The sequence below is a fragment of the Arachis hypogaea genome, chromosome 14 (assembly GCF_003086295.3).
Source record: "Arachis hypogaea cultivar Tifrunner chromosome 14, arahy.Tifrunner.gnm2.J5K5, whole genome shotgun sequence".
NCBI lineage: Eukaryota > Viridiplantae > Streptophyta > Magnoliopsida > Fabales > Fabaceae > Arachis > Arachis hypogaea.
This window is the reverse complement of record NC_092049.1, coordinates 119,490,584-119,504,053: the sequence shown is the minus strand read 5'-3', so window position 1 is coordinate 119,504,053 and position 13,470 is coordinate 119,490,584. Positions and strand designations below refer to the sequence as shown.

The 13,470-nt window shown below is 32.1% G+C and overlaps 1 protein-coding gene across 1 annotated transcript; it reads right to left on the bottom strand.

Moving 5' to 3' along the window:
- Positions 1-3,085: 3,085 nt before the first annotated feature.
- LOC112743847 (uncharacterized) lies at positions 3,086-9,125 on the bottom strand. The gene is made up of 4 exons (XM_025793224.3): positions 8,562-9,125; positions 7,715-8,450; positions 5,069-5,181; positions 3,086-3,981 (listed from the first exon to the last, which is right to left on the bottom strand). Exons 1-4 carry the CDS (start codon positions 8,694-8,696, stop codon positions 3,520-3,522), a joined length of 1,446 nt encoding a protein of 481 aa, XP_025649009.1. The 5' UTR covers positions 8,697-9,125; the 3' UTR covers positions 3,086-3,519.
- Between the last annotated feature and the right edge of the window lie 4,345 nt (positions 9,126-13,470).

Below are 13,470 nucleotides of genomic sequence, written 5' to 3'. Positions count from 1 at the left end.
TTCTATAGAGCATTGTATTAATTCAATCTATTTACTATTTGATTAAATGTTGGTTTCGATATTTATAGAACATTCTAATCTATTTGATTAAATGTGGTTTTTTCTGAAAAAGAGATATTATATAAGTTATTAATTTGCATTTTATATTTTTATTTATTAATAAATGAGATATAAACTTTTAAATTGATATTATGTCTCTCACATGTAATGCGCATTTATTTTTTTATAAAAAGAAAATAAAATGTGAGCCACTACTGCAAATAATGCTGGAAACAGGGAAGGAGGAAGAAAAAGAAATGGTAAAGGCAAAAAGCACTCTTTTGCTTTATTGACACTTTAAACTCGCATTAATTCTTTTCTTTATCTTAGTAAAACGTTCCACACCAGGTTGGGGAGAACTTTAGCATTATAAAAAAAAAAAAATACAATAATAGTTAAGTAGTTAACTTGACCCTCAGGGACTGGCATTTCAGTTTGTGCTTGTAATTAATTTTAATAATTATATCTTATATGATACTATAAAATATTGTTTCATGTATAACTTTTGTGAAAGTATTGAGACCTTAAACATGTGTATCTTACTACTATCTTTTCTTAAACTAAATTATTGAATACGTGCTAAGTAGTAATGTAGTATAATCTTTTCGAAAATACCCTAAAAAAAATTTAATTTTTGATAAACATACTGATTAGTAGTATTATAGTAAGATTTAACTAATTTGTGTCTTAAGAGTACATTTTAAAAATATAATAATAATAAAAATTAATACTTTTAATATATTTAATACATTAAAAACGTAAAAGAAAAATTAATTTTGTAATAATTTTTATAAAATATTTTTTTTATGATATACTTAACACATGCCTTTATGACATAAATTAGCAAAACTTTTATAGTAATAATTTTTTCTGAAAAATATCCTAAAAAAAATTCAATTTTTATAAACATATTCATTGAAAAAAAACATTGTAATCATATATATCAAAATTACGAGATCAATGTCTCTTGTAACTTTAAAAGGATTTTGCTAATAAGTGTTTTAAAGACACTAATTAAGAGTATCGCAAATAAATTATTAATTATTAAAAAATAAAAACATAAAATTAGCAAATTTTCAATACATTGAACAGTCCAAATTTGGCTAAATCCATTTTAAAATAATATGCTAAATAAATGCATTGTTGTAAATGAGAAAACCTTATGAAGTAGGGTTCATGGTTCTTGGTGGACATAATGAAAGCACAACACAAAGATGCCCTAAAAAGGAGCACCAACTAAAAAGCTTTTTCAAACGGCAACGTTTGGTGCAGTGCACTGTAATCATGCCATGTTCCACTTCCAACAATGAACACTTTCCCCCCATTGTTCTCTTCACACAAAAGAATTAAAATTTAAAAAGTTTGATGATGTAGCTTATTGATTTAACCTTACGCTACAAATAATATACTATACTAAGATGAATAATATGTCCAAATGTAAAATAGAAACATGTAGATGAGTGTTATCATTGTGGTTACGGATTATCTACATTCAAACTAAATTATGGCCTAACAAATTTTTATTTTGTATTTTTATTGTGCCTTAAGCTAAACGTTTTAACTAATCCGGTTGGTAAGACTTTTGTTGAGTGTAACACTTAAAAATTAAAATCAAATATAACCTTGTCATAAGCTTGCTCTTTCTAACAAATACATTCTATAAAACAAAATCTTGGCATTTTAGGTTTTATATTGTCTAACACCAAATATGTAGATGAGTCTAAGTCTGTCACAAACATAAAAATTGAGGATGAAGGAAAAAATAATATACTTTTAAATTTTTTGCATAATCTTTTTTGTTTATATATATGAATTTATCTAATATGTATTATAAGAACGTATTTTAAGAATACAATAAAATATTTTCTTTTATGATATCCTTAAAATATGCTTTTATACACGCATACTAGAATAAACTCTCAAATTATGGGTCTCTAAAACTCTAAATTTTGGTCCCATCCAATAACAATAAATAAATAAATCTCCAAATCTATCTAGAGTACTATCATGCATGATTGCATGTGCTACATGATCTGTTCAAATGTGTGCAATACATTATTTATTTGTGTATTGCTCCCACATTTGGGTTTTACTTTGTGGAGACACGATTAACAAACTCAGTCTTGGCCTTGAAGAAGAATAAAGTAGTGCATGGAACCATAATTATTCTTAGGTGCGTATGCCTTTCTAAATAAGCATGCGTAGATGAGAAAGAGAAACAAAGAGAGCCAAAGAGTGATGACATAGAGTGTGCATGAGTGCATTTCAAATGATATATCATTGCTCTATGTTTCAAACTATTTGAATCTTATGTGTATCATACAAACACTAACTTTAGGATATTCAAATGAAAATCATACACTAATCTTTGTAATAAACGATTTGAAATCTTTTGTTCTGAATATATTTTGAAGATAGTGTTCTTCCCTGGTTTTGTTCTTGGTCTAATACTAAATTAGGGTTAATGAAGCAGATACATTTGGGTAATGTTTAGTGGAATCCCATTCACAAAGGATGGGAATTTTCAAATGATAACTTGAAAATCTTTAACTTGGATGAACCAAAGATCTATCATCCGTTTACTAATCTTTAAGCCACGAACCAAGATAGGGTACATTGGTAAGGAATAAAGTGCAAAATATCCAACTATATACTAAGAATAAATAACCAGTTTCATCCTTGAAAGATTATAATTTTGACAAAACAAACTTTAAAAGATATAATAATAAAATGACCCCCATCCCACCAAAATTATATGTTCAGTTTGACAAACTGAACCAAATATTTAGTCAATTACTTGTATACTTATATATATTTGATTTATTTTGTCAAATAAAACATATCTTTGAAAGTCATTTTGTCACTTGCATCTTTGAATTCTATTTTATCAAAATTGTAATTTTTTCCGGGTGAAAAATGACTATTTACTCACCATTTTACCATCATTCACCCCTAGGTATTGTATGCTCTTAGAGCACACATTCAATGCAGATTCTAACAATATCCACTACTACATATTTGATATTTTACTCCAAACACCTGTGAATAGAGAAACCTGATCTCCAAAAGTAACCCAAAAAAACAGTTTTTAACTTACATTGTTTGCATGAGTTCACAAAAAAGGTATAGAGATATGTATGGATTTTATAAAGGGAACAAAAATATTCTTTACCTCCTATAATTTGATTTACAGATTCCTTTTGTCTCTCTAGTAGGCCACAGGGTATTCACTACTACACTTCCAATATTAACAATCCAATGTGTAAAAAACTGTTACACACACTTTCCTTTTTTGCCGTCCCTTTGCTTTGACATGCATCAAAGTTAAGTCCCCATCAATCATATTTGTCAATCCTGAATCTTACCCTACAACTCAAATGTTACTTTCACCTTTGTTTTCTGCATCCACCCTCCTCCTATCACACTTTGATGTTCATATCCCTCTCCTCTAGTTGTCTTTTGCATGCTGCTAAAAACTAATTAATCATCCCAATTATCTTCCCATCCATCTTTGTTTGATGATCTAGCAGTAAGGCCATTCGCCGAGATGCTGCCCACATGACGCGTGCCCGGCGACTTCACTGCCACATCGTCATCCCAATCATCATCCCAGACCTGATCCCAACCTTCAGCAGATTCAATGTCATTGGCTGCGGCTGCAACAGTCTCAGGCATTGCCATTTCAAGCTCTTGGTATGGGACCTCGCCACGTCGCTTCTTCCCGAATTTGCAGCAACCCCATGTCCCTCCAAGAACTACTACTGCCACTATGAGAAAATAAGCGCCGTTGACTGGTGTTAAAATTTTATCACGAGAAGGAAAGTGAATAGGAAAATCCCCTTTGGGTTTAGGAATACCCATATGAAGCAGAAGCACACAATCTCCTTTTCCAGCATTGAAAGTCAGTTGGGTTCTTCCATTAGTAGCTAGTGTAATGTTAACCTGACAACGGAGAGCAAATTGCAAATAGTAAGAGAAATGCAAATCTTACACTTAATCAAGAAAGCAGTGAAGAGTTTCTAGTCATAAATTTATTCTAAAGATGTTGAGATGTGGTGGCATATCCACCGGGATTTGTTAGTGTGCCTCAGGATTAACTTTTGAAGACGACTTTGGAGGAGAATGCCATTATCAACTTACTAATTTAAGGCTTACTTATAATAAAGTTTGTACATTAATTGGTTTCTTACCATCAGTGGATTTAAACAAGCATTTAATCAGAAATCATTTACAGAAGAATTGAATTCAATAATTTCAGTAGCTCAGGAGGGTAATAATAAGTTTGGTGGATTGAACAGAATGAAATGCAAAATAAAGGAAATGGTTAAATTCTTGATGGTTACAGTATCGGAAATAAGGAAAACAAATGGAATTTTGACTGTGATTTATTGAAAATTAAGCTTCACAGGCAGCACCAATAATACTAACAAAGTTTTAAGAAGACTGTAAATTTGGAATGGTTAAAAACATCAAAACTTTTTTCTTTAGTTCTTGTTCTTCAATGTTCCTAGACAACCTTGTTTCTCTTCCTTACCCCTAAGATAAATAGAGTAACGGTCACTGATTCCACTATAATCCATAATTTAATAACTCTGCATCCGAATGAATCATAATATTCTGCAATTTCATAACCTACGGAGTTCTGCAAATGATGACCTTGATTCAAATAATAATCTATTTAACAACAACTAAGCCTTGTTTCACTAAGTAGAGGAATGGCTACATTGATCATATTACACCACAATGCCCAATCATAAATCAGTTTTCCATATTTGATCCATGCCATAAACTATTTAACAATCAGTTTCCCTAACACGAACCACGTCTTTTTTCCAAAATATGCCAAAACAAATGTTTGCAGAATATTGTTAATATACCATGTTTTATTACAATGAGTTCCAGCTATGATTCATATTGGAGTGGGAAGGAGTATAAAGATGAAAAACGCACCTTGAAAAATAAATAAAAACATCAATATGAAGGAAAAGATAAGCCGGCTCAAGATAAAAATTGACTAGATGATTAGTACCTTCACTGTTTTCTGTATGCCGACTTCAATGCCTTCAACATTACCTTCATTAAGCTTCACTTTGATGGTGTCAGATCCTCCATTATGAAGGAGAACAACCACATATCTTGGATCTGGTAATTTTTCCGAGGAACATAAATGCAAATGAATTTATATTGTTGAATTTTATGAAACCAATACTACAATACCAAAGGTAATTGAATGAAACCTTTTGAATTACTCCTTGCATTCCATATCGATAAGTCATTATAACTTGCTGTTACATTTATAAATTCATGTTTCTAGATAAATAGAGATATTTTAATATTTATAAATGTGCCAGAAAGTTAACATGACAAATCAAATATGAAATGCAGGGAGTATATATAAGGAGGCTTCTTTAGTAATCTTCGCTTTCATGCGATGAAGGTACCCGTTAAGGCTTAATAACAGGTGTTTTTTTATTTGTTCAGTTTTTTGCCCAGATGAAAATTTTCCTTTTATTCAACAATGACACAGATTTTTCACGTTGTTTTCTGTTTTTTAAATCATGTGAAGAACATGGCCCAAAAAAAAACCTATACCTCCCCCCCCTCCCCCCCCCCCCCCCCCAAAAAAAAAACAAAAACCCTCTCTTATCTTTACCATTTAGTCATTTACTACTCAAAAATCCAAAATTTTGAAAACAATTCACATTCTTGTTATTATCAAGGAAAACATATCATTTGAAAAAGAAAACGAAAAGCACCATTCCTGTTATGAAAGAATCTCCTATAAATGAATAACATCTAAATTTTAGTGGTGTATGCAGCACCATTGCTTGCTCTGTTTCATCACATCCTGATCAAGGACCAAAAGGCCACAAATTCACAGAAACCCTAATGGTTATAGTTCCAAAAGCAAGTAGATCAGATAGACTGATTAAACACAGGTAAAACTAGTACTAGCAATTAGCAAATTTAGCAATCCTCGTGTCATACACAATAATTTCCAAAATAAAGGTGAATGGGATCATACGTATCTACTAACCCTTATTAGACCTCTTGGGAGAAAATTTGTCCTAGTTCATGAGCAAGATCCACCACTTAGATGAGTTCATTTGTATTTGTATTTTATTTTCTTATAATTCCAGTTTACAATTTAGAAACCAACTGGTTAATAGCCAACAATGGTCACGTGTTAATTATTATTTTGAAAACTGTTAACAAGGTTGACCTGTGAATTATTCTTAAACTGCAAATATTTTTAGCAAGAATTCCTTTCTTGCAACTTTCTGAAGTTTATTTAGAGGTTACATGATCTAAATTCTTTAACAAATGGTGGATCCACTAGACTACATGCAATAGGTATTATGGTTAGGTCATGGAGGGAAAGAAGGGGATGTGTGCAACAAAGAGATGAAAAACTTGGAACAATTGCACCACTTTTTTAAATGTTGTTTCAGGCAATTTCAATTTCGCAATACCAGATTTTGATCTTTCATAGTCACATTAGTCAGCTTCCATATCCAAACTAACTAGTTAAATCTCATATCAAATATAATAGAGTTGGTTTTATACTTATGAGTTTATCTTAGTTACAAGTTTCCTTAACTCTATTCCCTTTCCCTAAACACCCGAAACTCGACATACAGAACAAAGCTCTATATTGAATTAGTTCAAAAAATCTTTTTAGACAAACTAAGAATTATTCAGAACAATTTAAATTTTGCATAGGTTTAAACTTGCCAGACACTAGACCATGAGAATCTGAGTTTGTCATAAATACACATCAAAGTCTGCACATTTAATGGAAACTTAAAAAGACTAAACTTCTGAATCAGTGAGGGAAATAACACAGGAACTTTTGGAAAATCAGTTGAGAAATTTGAAACACTGTTAAATTCAAAAGTTTGGTTTTGGGATTTCAGCATACTACATACATCTTTGTGATCTTCAAGTTCAAGTCATTATTTTCCAAAATTTTCCCTAAAAGAACAGCAAATAATTGAAATTTAGCTTCCATTTTCTTGTATTAAAGTTGAAAACTAGTGTGTTCTGAAAGTATAATCAAGAGCTTTGCATTCAAATACACAGCTCTTCAAGCAACCTTTGAGTTGTTTCTCATACAATGATTTATGATTCCAAAAGTCAACGCCAATCCACCAAATATATTGTCCAATAATTTTTCCAATTTATGACCACAAAGTGGGTGACTTTATTAGCAACATTTACTTTTCAATTACATTTACCTTTTGTATCTATTGAGCATTTCATGAGCCTTCATCTAATGGATTCATATGTTACCAAGCCTCTAGAACCAAGTAATTCGGAGTTTGATCACTTCTTCCATTAGAATTAAATTCCACAAGGTAGAGTTGACTTACACATTACATTGCCTATACTTCACCCCGTTAAGTTTTAGCAGTGTATATCATTGACAATAACCAGTCAGGCTAGCAGTTTAATATAGCTTTCCTCAAAATAAGCAGAACTTTTCTATAGAAGGAAATTACTCTTTCTTTCTATATCACTTTCTATTTAAGGTGTATATCCTCTTAACCCTAGACTAACAGTTAGTAGTTAACACAATGAACAATAAAAAACAACTGCATCATACATTAAAACCAATATAAAGACATCAAAGATTGGTAAGAGTTAATGAAAAGATCAAAAGCCAGATGAATACCTAATTTGGAAATGCAACCAACCATGCCTCCTTTGTCCGTGCACTTCCCCAGATCACGACAAGACTCAGTGGTGGTAGATTGTGAATAAGTTTTGCTCTCATTTCCCTTATTCTCTTCTTGATTACCCTTGTCACCCCCATCATTTTCCTTAACTTTGTCACCATCTTTTCCATTGCCCTTGTCACTTTTTTCTCCATTATCCTTGCCAACATCTTTTCCCTTACCCCCGTCACCTTGTTCTACGTTACTCTTGCCACCATCACCAGCGTGACCCTGTTCTTCATTACTCTTGCCACCATCTTTTCCATTACCCTTATCACCTTGCCCAACATTACCCTTGTCACTTTGTTCTCCATTACCCTTGCTACCCTCTTCTCCCTTGCCATTGCCACCCTCATTTCCATTATCCTTACCACCCTCTTTTATGTTTCCATTGCCATCGCCTTTTTCATTTCCCTTGGCACCACCTTCTTCATTGACCTTAACATCATTATTATCAGCTAGAGAAGCTGTATTATTGTTCTCCTTTTGAGGATCATTTGAACCCTTCACTTTGGGCAAAGGCGCCGGAGCTGCGGAACTAGTTTTACTACTGTTATCACTACCATTGGAATCCTTTGCACCCGTTTCGGGTGCTTTATTAGCATTGGTGGAAGGTGATTCCTTTTCGTTCTTCTTTGTTCCACCACCAACAGGGTTTGGATCTGAATTCTCCTTATTTGGCAACGGAGGGTCCTAAAGAAGAGAACTTTATTCAAACACTAGTAAGAGGAAAATGGAACACAATTCGAAGCTAAAAAATATCATCACAAAACACACACACGGGCACAAAACCAAAAAACTCACCGGTTTCGCAGTTTTGTTACCATCTTCTGCATCCGAATTCGCCAAATTTCTGTGTTCCCCAGCGAAGGAAGCATCAGAGGGATCAAAAACAAGGAACAACAACAACAGAAGTGAAAGTAACACGTGTCTTCCCATTGTGATTTATTATCAAACAGCTTCAAGGCGAAACCCTTGATTAAAAAGATATGAAAACACAGTAGAAAGGAGAATTACTCAGATTCTAGTTTCCCGGGAAAAAATTCAATGGGGTGCTTGAAAACTCTATTTAAAAAAAAAATAGAAAAAAGGGAAAAACAAAATTGGAGCTTGAGGTTTATAAAGAAGGGGGGAAATGGGGGGTTTTGTTGTTATTTAGGGATTGGAGATTTCGATTGGAAGAAATAAATATTTATTGGGGAATCGGGAATTGCGAAGAGGAAGAAACATATGGGTAGACTTGATGAACAACTTGCCAAGTCTGCTTCAAGAATTCAACATTGTGAGATGCATGTCTCTCTGTCTCTCTGTCCCTCTCGTGGGAGAGAACGAGACCTCGTAATGGGCCTGTATGGGCCAGCTCTCAATGTTAGAATGGGCCTCTGAGAAGGAGGTTTATGACCGAAAAAAAGAAGACGAAGGTTGTATGGTGAGCTTTGAGTTTTTTACTGCATTTGGTTTTAATTTTTAAAAACTAGATAAGACAAGATTTGAGAACATGACATATAAAAATTAATATTTTTATATTTTTTTGTGATAAGTTAGAATAAATAATAAAAAATTAATTTATTATTTTTTTATATAAAAAGTTAAAAAAATATAATAATAACAAATATAATTATGAAAAATTAATAAAAATAATAAAAAATAAATTATTGTTTTTGTTTAAAAAAATACAAAATATATTAATTCAATATTTTTTGACATAATATTTTTACTTATATTTTATCTGTCAATTATAATTTTGTATGTTTATATTTTTATCTCAGTATTTTATGTGGCTAAACAAATGTAGCCTTTAAGTTCATCACTAGCATTGCATTACTCATACTTTTAATACTGCCTACAATTTAAAGCAATTAATATAACATGACAATATTTATTGAGGCAAATTACTTCCTTTTTTTTCTTTACTTGGAAGCAAAATACTTAATCAATACGATTACCAAACAAAGTTTTGAATATAATTTCTAAATAAGAATCAAAGGCTATAACAATTACCAAATGAAGTTTTCAATATAATTTCTAAATAAAAATATAAAAAACTAATTTTTAATTAATTAATACTAGTCAACTTTAAGATTTATGATTTATAATTTAAGATGCATAGTTAATGATATGATTTAGAGGCTAAAATTTAAGATAAATAAAATCATTTTAAAAAAATTAATTAATATTAACTATAAAAAATATTCTCTAACATTATTCTATCTAAATAAAAAGCAAAGGGCTACAACAATCACCAAACAAAGTTTTCAATATAATTTCTAAATAAAAAGGCAAAGGGCTATAAGAATTATCAAAAACCTTTTTTTTCTTTTTTGGTCATATCCACTCACAGACTCACACATACTAAATGACAAAAAAAAAAAAATCACATATACTAAAGGTTTCAATGTTTCATCACTAACCAACCATAGCTGGGATTCGAACCTAGAATGTGACTTCTATGAAGCTAATATATTGGCCATTGGTGCAATACCTCTACCACATCAATGAAAGTTTTTAATGTAATTTCTAAACAAATGGGCCAGTCCCATATTTAATCAACTAGACAAACCCAGTTAGCCCAACATACAAAATTACTAGACAAAAGGTTAGTCTCACACAAGGCCCAAAAAAAAATACATACTAATAGTTTTACGCGTAATAATATTATAAAATTATAAATTTTTTGAATAAATTGTATCTCTATTTAATTTTTATTAAAAATTTTATCAAATGAATAAAAAAATAATGTCACTATAGCAAAGTAGTAGCATGTGAATAAATAATTTAAAAATAATAATATTTTGATAAAAAATTTTAGAAATTGTGACACAAATTAAAAAATTAAGAGAAATAGAATGAGTAGAGAAAAGAAAAAATACTTTAATTTTAAAAAAAAATATTTTAGTTGCAATGATGTAGAATATTATGTAATAAATTTTGATTGTCAACTTAATAATATTTAACAGATTTTAATTTTAATTATAATAAAAATTATTATGTGATATATTTTGATTGTCAAATTAGTAATTACTAATTAATAATGATGTACAAGAGAGGTTGAGAAAGTGGAGAAAGAAAAAAGATTAAAGAAAAAAAGAGAGGGAAGAAGAGGACTCCTTGATTTTGAAAAAAAAAATAATTCAATTATAATAAAAAAGTGTCATATGTCATATTTTAATTATAAAATTAGTAATATATAATAGATGTTAGAGTGCGTAAGAGTTATATGTCCAAAAAAAATTTGGTGAAATTTTTTGTCGTTTATCAAGTGCATTTGAGACTTAGACAAGATCAATGTATACGTGAGTGTATAATATACTTGAGTATTGTGATGTTATAATGTCTAAAACTGAGAGGTATCTAATCTATTTTGACAAAAAAAAAAAAAAACCAAACTATAATATCTACATAATTTTTTATTAATCATGTTATGTGTAATCAGCTATCAATGTAAATTATTCACTTGTATAGAATACATATTAAAAATGAGTTAAAACTTATATACAAATATATAGATACCAAAAAACAGGGATAAGTACTATTTTGGTCCCTAAAATTTAGGGTCAAAATCAAATTCGTTCTCAACGTTATTTTGGATTTAAAATCGTCCCCAACGTTTTATTTGGTATTGAAATCGTCCTTTTTAATAATTTTTTAAAGGACAAAAATGTCCCTTTTTCACTGGTTCGCTTCTTCTTCTTCTTCTTCTTCTTCTTCTTCTTCTTCTTCTTCTTCTTCTTCTCTATTAAGTTTGGTTTGATTTTGGGTTAACTTATGATGACAAACATTTATTTGGGTTGAAAGCCCAATATTGTTTAATGTGTGCTTTATTGTGGCAGGCCCATTAATCAGTTTTTCAGCCCAAGTCTAGCAAGCTTCAACCATGTAAAGAACTAATATTCCTCATAGCACCGTTCATCAATTAATGGCTATGTGTTTGCAAAGAGAAAAAGGGCATCTGTCTACATCATGAGCAAAATAGGACAGCTGGAAGAAAAAGGATGAAACAACACACCAAGGACAGCTAGTATACTCCCACCTCTCCAAGGACAAACAGTAAAGCAAATTTCAGTAATGGGAGGGCAAAACACAAACTTGCCAAGCAGCAGAGGTAGTGGGTGAAGCTCCTCGTATGGCAGAGATCATGGAGCAGGATAAAAAAGGAGAGCATGCCAAGGAAGAAAGCAAGGAAAAGGACCACAGAGGTGGTGGACGAGCTCCTCCAGCAGCAGGGGTAGTGGAGCATGATGAAGAAGGACAGCTTGCTAGCTGTGCCAGCTCCAACGGGCAGCAAGGACAAACAAAAGGATGAAGCTACAATGAAACCAAGTTGAAGATATATAACAAGTTTCACTCCACTATTTCAAGTCAAGAAAAAGAGAGCATACAAACAGAGCAGCATCTCATACATTGAGCTGGAATCTTTTTCTTCTACTCAAGCTTAATTCTGATCTTTGTGTTATGGCTGTCTTGCGTTATTTTCTGTTTTAAGAAAAGGCAATTATGTGAGGTTCAAAAGCCAAGAGAGAAAAGGCAAGAGTAATGCAAAATAGCCACAGATTTCTGATGTAATTTGGCTGTATGAACTAGGATTAGTTTCCCTTGCCAAGTTGGGTTAGCACTTGGTGAGATTGAATCTGTATAGATTCCCCTTCCAAGTTGGGACAGCACTTTGGGGTTGATAAGCTTTGGTGAAGAAAGCTTAGGGGTAGATACCAGTTGAATTAGGGAGTAATTCAATAGTATTGGTGTATGTAACCTGAGAATTATAGTGAAAATTCCACCATGGTTTGTGGTGGAGACTGGACGTAGGATTCATTGTACAAAGAATCCGAACCAGGATACATGCTGGTCTTCATCTTCTCTTCCCTACTCTTTTCTAGTTCTGCGTATGAGATAATTTCAAATAATCTCCTGCAATTCAAGTGACAGCATAAACAGAGTTTGAAACTTTAAGTTTTAAGCCAACTTGATTCAACCCCCCTTCTCAAGTTCAACTAGAACCATCAATTGGTATCCAGAGCAAGGTCTCAAGGTATCAAGCTTCACAGCTTGGAGCAAAGATCTATGGCCAACAACATGAGTCCCAACATCGTGGCTTTCACTCTCACTGAAGGGCAGTCTAATAATAGACCTCCCTACTTCAATGGCAGCAACTACTCTTACTGGAAGGAGAGAATGAGAATTTTCATGCAGTCAATCGACTACAACATCTGAAAAATTATTCTCAACGGTCCAGACATTCCCACTAAACAGAATGCTGATGGAGAAGTTGTGGCAAAGGAAGACAGTGAATGGACAGATGAAGAAAAGAAGAATGTTGAACTCAATGCCAAGGTAATCAACCTGATGCACTGCACATTCAGTTTCGAAGAGTTCAGAAAAGTGTCAAGGTACAAAATCACAAAAAAAATATGGGACAAGCTCAGACTCACTCATGAAGGAACTAATCAAGTAAGGGAAACCAGAATTGACATGCTGATGAAGGAGTATGAAATGTTCAGTATGAAGGAGGATGAGAGCATCGATCAAATGTTCGAAAAGTTCTCAATAATCATCAACAATCTGGACGCCATGGGAAAGAACTACTCTGAAGAAACTCTAGTAAGAAAGATCCTGAGAAGTCTTACTAAGAAGTGGAAAGTGAAAAGCACAACCATCTCTGAAAGGAATGATTTGATCAAAATCACCTATGATGAGCTAAGAGGCAAGCTGCTGGCCT